General features: G+C 40.3%; 1 protein-coding gene across 3 annotated transcripts in view; it reads right to left on the bottom strand.

Moving 5' to 3' along the window:
* Positions 1 to 2,900: 2,900 nt before the first annotated feature.
* The window catches only part of LOC138672862 (tapasin-related protein-like), a 58,461-nt gene continuing 52,670 nt past the window's right edge, over positions 2,901 to 8,691 (bottom strand). The window contains exons 7-10 of one of the 3 annotated variants that reach the window (XR_011319782.1): positions 7,400 to 7,416; positions 7,202 to 7,239; positions 4,860 to 5,954; positions 2,901 to 4,208 (exon numbers count right to left, since the gene is read on the bottom strand). Coding sequence is in view for 2 of the 3 variants with exons in the window: in XM_069761269.1 (XP_069617370.1) it covers positions 7,225 to 7,239; positions 7,400 to 7,416 (32 nt within the window). In the remaining variant the exon portion in view is untranslated. Of the gene's footprint in view, positions 4,209 to 4,741; positions 5,955 to 7,201; positions 7,240 to 7,399; positions 7,417 to 8,691 lie in introns of those variants that run through there. The other 2 variants (XM_069761269.1, XM_069761270.1) reach the window with 2 other exon arrangements.

Genomic DNA, 8,691 nt, shown 5'->3' with positions numbered 1-8,691 from the left:
GGACCCGGAGATTTATCTATTTTAATCTTATTTAGCCGGTTTCGCACCTCTTCTTGGGTTAGATTGGTGACCCTTAATATAGGGTTTTCATTGTTTCTTGGGATTTCACCTAGCATTTCATTTTCCACCGTGAATACCGTGGAGAAGAAGGTGTTTAATATGTTAGCTTTTTCCTCGTCATCTACAACCATTCTTTCCTCACTATTTTTTAAGGGGCCTACATTTTCAGTTTTTATTCTTTTACTATTGATATAGTTGAAGAACAGTTTGGGATTAGTTTTACTCTCCTTAGCAATGTGCTTCTCTGTTTCCTTTTTGGCAGCTTTAATTAGTTTTTTAGATAAAGTATTTTTCTCCCTATAGTTTTTTAGAGCTTCAATGGTGCCATCCTGCTTTAGTAGTGCAAATGCTTTCTTTTTACTGTTAATTGCCTGTCTTACTTCTTTGTTTAGCCACATTGGGTTTTTCCTATTTCTAGTCCTTTTATTCCCACAAGGTATAAACCGCTTACACTGCCTATTTAGGATGTTCTTAAACATTTCCCATTTATTATCTGTATTCTCATTTCTGAGGATATTGTCCCAGTCTACCAGATTAAGGGCATCTCTAAGCTGTTCAAACTTTGCCTTCCTAAAGTTCAATGTTTTTGTGACTCCCTGACAAGTCCCCCTAGTGAAAGACAGGTGAAACTGCACAATATTGTGGTCGCTATTTCCTAAATGCCCAACCACCTGCAGATTTGTTATTCTGTCAGGTCTATTAGATAGTATTAGGTCTAAAAGTGCTGCTCCTCTGGTTGGATTCTGCACCAATTGTGAAAGATAATTTTTCTTGGTTATTAGCAGAAACCTGTTGCCTTTATGGGTTTCACAGGTTTCTGTTTCCCAGTTAATATCCGGGTAGTTAAAGTCCCCCATAACCAGGACCTCATTATGGGTTGCAGCTTCATCTATCTGCTTTAGAAGTAGACTTTCCATGCTTTCTGTTATATTTGGGGGTTTGTAACAGACCCCAATGAGAATTTTGTTACCATTTTTCCCTCCATGAATTTCAACCCATATGGACTCGACATCCTCATTCCCTTCGCTAATATCCTCCCTTAAGGTGGACTTTAGACAAGACTTTACATAGAGACAAACCCCTCCTCCTCTCCGATTTTTACGATCCTTTCTAAACAGACTGTAACCCTGTAAGTTAACTGCCCAGTCATAGCTTTCATCTAACCATGTCTCGGTTATTCCCACTATGTCAAAGTTACCTGTAGATATTTCTGCTTCTAGTTCTTCCATCTTGTTTGTCAGGCTTCTGGCGTTTGCGAGCATGCAGTTCAGAGGATTTTGTTTTGTTCCAATCTCCTCACTGTGGATTGTTTTAGAAATGTTCTTACCTCCCTTCTGAGTATGTTTTCCTGGGTCGTCTTTGTTCGAGTCTAATGTTTTTCTTAATGTTAGTCTCTTCGTGTTCTACTGTTCTACAGCCAAATTGGTTCACAAATGAAAACAGTTGAACTCAACAAATTTTGTGGAGCTGAAAACGAATATGATGCTTAAAATTTGCTGATTGGCTCTAATTTGCAAGATTGAGAGGAGGTTGTAATTACTTATGACATCTTTCATACAGGCTTATAGAAAAATTGTGCCTTTATTATTTCATCTTCATTATTGCAATGTTAATAACTAGTCTATTGCAGGAGTGTTCAAAATAATAGCAGTCCAATATGACTAACCAGATTAATCACTGGTTTTGGTATAAATTATATTACCACGCCAAACAATTTATCACTCGGTGCAGTCGGTTCTAACAAAACCAACAGACTCCGCATTCATGATCTGTAGGATTTTGAGTCCGTGTATTAGAATAATTGAGAGGAGGTGTTCAATATAATAGCAGTGTGGAGTTCAATTAGTGAGGTCAATCATTTTGTGAATCATCAGGTGTTCAAAAGAATGTCAAAATAATTGTGCGGCTTTCTATTCATGTAAATACAAATCTTGAATTATAGGTGTCAAAGTTCAATGACTCTTATACTGTTCTCCAAATTAATCTCCTTCTAGAAGCAGCTACAACTAGAATTTAAAGATAAGCAAAAACATTCACAGTTCCTTGAACTGGTGTCCAGTTTGCTGCTCTGTGGTAGACAATCGAGGATAGTGATCCCCACTGCTGCGGCAATCCTATTCTAGCATCCTAGACACTTCTGCTATTTACTAGGCCCCAGTGACGTCATGATATCACAACTAGACGCATGTCATGACATCACAGGGACTTATTGAGCTGCAGAGTAATTGCCCTGGTCCAGCTATGATGGAGGACCGAACCAGATGCAGGATCAAGAGAGTTTGAATCGTTTTGCTCTTCTCTACATTCCAGCTACTTCAAGAGGTAGATTAATATGGAGATCAGAATCAGTGAAACAGAACTTTGACCGCTGTAATTTCCTTCCAATAGGTGGCACTAGAGTTCTAGTCCTCTTCCTCTCTGAAGAGACAATTTGCATATTTCCCAGAGGAGCATTGCGGCTTTATGTCTCCTCACTTTGACATGCTTAACATGTTACTCTCGTCAAGGAGAAACTATACTTCTTGGATCCCGGTCAGACGCCTCTCACTCAGCCAAACCAGATCTCCACTCTGCACTGACGAGGGGCAGTACCCCGAAACACAGTGTCTGCAGATTGAGATTCTGGTTTGGCTATTATCCTAAGTCATGTGACAAGGCTCGTTAAAAGGTCGACATTGACTGTTAGGATTGCTACTTCCAATAGGTGGCACTAGAGTTCTAGTCCTCTTTCTCTCTGATGAGACAATTTGCATATTTCCCAGAGGAGCATTGCGGCTTTAAGTCTCCTCACCTCGACATGCTTAACATGTCACTCTCCGCAAGAAGAAACGATACTTCTTGGATTTGTATTTAGTTTAATAAAGCAAAAACAAAACACAATTATGCAAAAGAATGAATATTGATACTATAGACATTCTACTTACCTTCCTGTTCATTCTTCCAAAGAGGCGATATTCAAATGAAAGTTAAAGATGAACATATTTTTTGAACCTGGTATATTTACATGCCACTTTTGACATAGGACATGTATGACAGACATCATTGTGTGGATGTATCTCCACAGTCATGTGTTGGTCAATTTGATTATTATTTTTACTGAGACATAACTATTATCAACTTTTGGGGTCAGTTAGAACTACAGATCCATTCATTACTCTCATAGCTTATGGGTGGAATATGGCTTTTTTTGTTTACATCCTACTGGTGATATGAGCCTTACAGAAACTTTCCCCCAGGAAAAATTAGGGAAACTATCGGTCCAACAATAGGAAAAAAACAATATCAAGTGCCACTGATAAGTCAATATAAAGAAGTCTGCCTTATATTCCTTACATTTTAAAGCTCTTTAAAGTATCGGAAACTGACTTTTACTGGGGCAGCTACTTACATTATATGTAGTCAAATAATACTGCTATGAGTCACGAAACTTCTTTCAAATAACACAGTCAACAACTTATTTTTTTCCTAAATATTTGATTATTTATCTATATTTCTTGATCAATTAGAATTTTCAGAACACGCAGAATAGTCTAATATGTATAATTAAAGGGGTTTCTAGGTTCAAGACAAATTTCTGCAGTCATGCTATGTGATGGTAGATTACGTCAACGTGTGGTGTGCAATGTGCACAATGTCAGAATTCCTGTTTTCCCAGCGGGAGGTCACATGACGGTAAGTGTGATATTTACATCTGCTTCTCTGCGTAGAACAGTGACTGCCCACTCACGTTGGGTGTGCAGGAGAATCGGGACAGTGTGCACATTGCACACTGCCACAATCCTGCAAAATGCAATCACATAGAAATTTGTGTAGAGCCCAAAAACCCCCTTTAATACAAAATGTACAATAATCCCTTATATCACAAATTAGATCAATGATACAACTCTAACCCTAAAATCAATGATTGCTGTAGGTTTCTACAAATTTGTTCTTGGCAAAATGATCTCTCCATATTGCGCCTAAGATTTCAGTGTCATCACAGATCTACAGTAATACTATATCCACACCAGTCAGAAGTCTCTGTGGATTTGTGGCTGACCTTTCCTAAGACACTGCAGGTTACCCTTTAATGGAAAGGTCAATAACACATTACAAAAATAGATATTTTTTACAATGTTCAGTAAAAATTAAAATGTTTTAAAGGGAACCTGTCACCCCGAAAATCGCGGGTGAGGTAAGCCCACCGGCATCAGGGGCTTATCTACAGCATTCTGTAATGCTGTAGATAAGCCCCCGATGTTACCTGAAAGAGGAGAAAAAGACGTTATATTATACTCACCCAGGGGCGGTCCCGCTGCTGGTCAGGTCGGATGGGCGTCTCTGGTCCGCTGCGGTGCCTCCCATCTTCTTTCCATGACGTCCTCTTCTGATCTTCAGCCACGGCTCCGGCGCAGGCGTACTTTGTCTGCCCTGTTGAGGGCAGAGCAAAGTACTGCAGTGCGCAGGCGCCGGGCCTCTCTGACCTTTCCGGCGCCTGCGCACTGCAGTACTTTGTTGTGCCCTCAACAGGGCAGACAAAGTACGCCTGCACCGGAGCCGTGGCTGAAGATCAGAAGAGGACGTCATGGAAAGAAGATGGGAGGCACCGCAGCGGACCAGAGACACCCATCTGACCTGACCAGCAGCGGGACCGCCCCTGGGTGAGTATAATATAACGTCTTTTTTTCCTCTTTCAGGTTACATCGGGGGCTTATCTACAGCATTACAGAATGCTGCAGATAAGCCCCTGATGCCGGTGGGCTTACCTCACCCGCGATTTTCGGGGTGACAGGTTCCCTTTAAATCTAAATAAAAAGAACCTTGGCATTTATACTGTTTTCAATATACATTGGGTATCAATTCCTCATGGTTTTCCAGATCTCTGCTAGCTGCCTTCCAAAATAAACCTTTGATTGCTTCTGAGGGTACAATCTGACCTGTTGATGTGATCGGCACCCTGGGGCCGGACTGATTACATCTATATTGTGGTGAGCGGAAGATCTGAATAGTCATCACGTAACCAGAAAAGGTAAACAAAGAAGATTCATATTAATGGGGGTTGAGCAAGAGAAAATCTAGAAGGAAAATAAGCACAATAGGGTCTTACCCTAGTAGGAGCAATGAGACAAAATGGCAATTTTGCTCACCTGAGAGGGTTGTGAAGTCACAAACCCTTGTACGAACCTAAAGAAAAGGCTGTTGCAGATCCAAGACGTGGAGAAACTTTGCGAGGCTGGAGACGACTGGGTTAATATCTGCGCTGACAGTAGTGCAGTGATGAGCAAAAGAACTATAGAAATGCGGTTTATTGGTCGATACGTTTCGATGCGCTTCTTCATCAGGATAGTGGTCCGACGAGATGAAGAACTGTGTCATTTCGAAACGCGTTAACCAAAAAATTGCATTTCTATAGTTTTTGTATCCTGCTCATCACTGGACTACTGGCAGGACAGATTTTAACCCATTCGTCTCACAAAATAGTAAAAGGATTGCCTCAGCTGTTTAAATTGATAAAACGGAAATTTACTTGTACAAACAAACATCTTTGCATTTCACCAATTGTTAAAAATCAACTCAGCAGAGATCTTTGAAGACAATGAATTAAAATGTTGGAAGTATGTTTTGAAATGGAAAAATTGACATTGTAGAGAAAAAAAAATGAATTCAGTAGCATTAACAATAAATAACCCTTTAAAATGATTGTCCCTTTTTTGTTGTGTAGGCTTCTTTTTCACCCATACATATTTTTTTAAGAGTGGTGAGAGTTTCTGTTGTTTTTTTCCGACTGTAAAAAACTCAGGAACATCCAACTACAGCAGGCACATTTTTCCTCAATTATCCTCTACAGCTTTCGGGTTTTTCATAAAAGACAGTTGTTCGTCTTGCTTGTTTCCTCACTGAGGACACCTTTGAAACTGAAACATAATAGATACATTTTATGTTATATCAATTTATGACAATTGTGAAATGTAACAAAAAAAAGTTTAAGAATTTATGTTGTTTTCTCCTTTATTGCACAATTATTAGGCAATTTCTATGTTTGATGATTAATTGTATTATTGAACAACTACAGTGCTATCAGTCAATCCAAAAGGTTAATGAACCTGAATATGTAAGAAAGCAAAAGCGAGGGTTGGCCTTTCTAAGGAGAATATCTCTGTGTGCAGAATTATTATGCAGCTATATGAAAAACATACATTTCTCATCTCTCAGTTCTGTAACAGATGAAAATAAAGTGAGAATAATAACCAAACAACTCAATGCACGAAAATACATATTTGATATTTCAAAAAACAAATATCAGTGACCAATGTAGCCACCCTTCTTTTCAACAAGTCATAAGCTCTATCCATGGAGTCTGTCAGTTTCTTAATCTGTTGACGATCAAGTAAGGGGTAACATTTCTCCTTGATGAGATTGAAATGCCAGACCTGGCATGTCAGAGGATTGCCACAGGATTGCAATAGGTGGCACACAAGTTCTAGTCCTCTTCCTCTCTGAAGAGGCAATTTGCATATTTAATTTTCCAGACGAGCATGCATGGCATATAAGTCTCCTCACTCTGACATGCCAAGCCTGGCATGTCACTCTCCACTAGGAGAAACATCACTTTTTAGATTCCAGTCTTAAGCCTCTCATTCAGCCAAATCATATCTCATACTTTGCACTGGCAAGAGGCAATACCCCGAAACACAGTGTTTTCAAATTGAGATTCTGGTTTGTCTTTTATTCTGAGTCATATGGCAAGGCTTGTTAAAGGGTCAGTGGTCACTTGTAGGATTGCTACAAGGTGGCGCTACAGTTCTAGTCCTCTTCCTCTCTGAAAAGGCAATTTGCATAGTTAATTTCTCAGAGAAGCATGCACGGCGTATAAGTCTCCTCACTTTGACATGCCAGGCCTGGCTTGTCACTCTTGACAAGGAAAAAACGTTACCCCGTAGATCCTAGTCTATAACCATAAAGAAATCAGGTTAACATTTGAGTTGTGTGCCCAAAATAACACAATAATTTGAAAATTACAAATTATTTTTTGAATTTTAGGTGCAATGTGACAATAAAACCTTTCTACTAACGGCTACTAAAACCCACAGAGTTAGACTCTCCATAAACTTATCAAAATACAAGACTTATTGGCATCTACATTCAGTTTCAAGTCACATACCTTAATTATGTAACCAAAGCGCCTTAATAAGGTTTTGTCTAAAAAAAGATACATAAAGGAAATTCTTTTTAGCTAAAACACCACAAAATCATCATCTTGGTATTAATTCATGAAATTCATGACATTTTGGAATAATTGCAGAAAATATTTAAATTGAAACTATACGAAATGTAGAAATGTAAAAAGATAAAGGCCTACCTTGCTTGCATTTTTCACTGAAAAAACAAACAAACATAAATTAAAGCAGGCTTTATGTTTTACACAGTAAACTCTTCTATATAGCATTCTAAGGCTATGCGCTCACAGAGTCATTTTTAGACGGAGCCCACCTACAGAATGCACTGCAAAGGGGTAGCATGAAATGTCGGAACGATACTGCTGTGCACATTGTCCATCTTAGGCCGGTTTCACACGTCAGTGGCTCCGGTACGTGAGGTGACAATTTCCTCACGTACCGGAGACACTGACTCACGTAGACACATTAAAATCAATGTGTCTCTGCACATGTCAGCGTGTTTTCACGGACCGTGTGTCCGTTTGGAAAACACGGAGACATGTCAGTGTTTGTGGGAGCGCACGTACCACACGGACCCATTAAAGTCAATGGGTCCACGTAAAACACGTACATTACAGTGATGAATATGCGGCTCCACCTCCCATAGGGGTGGAGCTGCATATTCATCACTGTAATAAGCGGCACCACGTGACCGCTCATACAGGAAGAGCTGCGACAGTGAGAGGAAGCATCGGGGGAACTGGGTAAGTATTTTAATGCCAGCGAGCGAGCGGGCAGGCGCACAGGGGGAGGGAGGGGGAAATTACCAGGAACTTTATTTTAACAACAAAAAAAATAAAAAATTTTCATTCCTTCGCTCCAGCGAACGCTGCTGGAGAGAAGAAATGAATTCTGGATTCAGCACCCAAAGCAGGGGACAGCGCTTAACTCTAGCGCTGTCTCCTGCATGGTGTGTGTGGTACCCAGTCGGCACACGGCTGCCGCACGTGTGCCACACTGATGTGCCACATAAGCACATCGGACACGGATAACTCCGGTACCGATTTTTCCGGTACCGGAATTATCTGGACGTGTGGGACAGCCCTTATGTCAAGTTATTTAATTGGTTCACGGTTTGGAAACCCTGAAGTGGTTGAAAGAAGAGACATGCTCATCTTTGGGAGGTTTCCACTAAGAAGCCACGCGCTCTCTACACTTGAAAGCATAAAGTAAACGACGCCGGTAGCAGAACCACCACAAGAACGACGGCAAAGCTGCTTCAGGAAATGGATTGCCAGAGCCTTCACATAGGAAAACTCGGTGGGTGCACATGGCCTAAAAGAAAATATCTAGTTACAGCCCTGCCAGGATCTTCCTTCTATTGGGACCATGATGATTTCTGGGCTTTAAAAGTAGTTAGAATACAGGATAAGATAAGAAATGTTACCCAGTTTTTAGGGTATAAAGAAGACATATGTCAATAAGGTCCAACCAA

This window comes from Ranitomeya imitator, chromosome 3 (genome assembly GCF_032444005.1).
Source record: "Ranitomeya imitator isolate aRanImi1 chromosome 3, aRanImi1.pri, whole genome shotgun sequence".
Taxonomy (NCBI): Eukaryota; Metazoa; Chordata; class Amphibia; order Anura; family Dendrobatidae; genus Ranitomeya; species Ranitomeya imitator.
The sequence above is the reverse complement of the archived record's forward strand: the minus strand, read 5'-3'. Positions and strand labels throughout refer to the sequence as shown.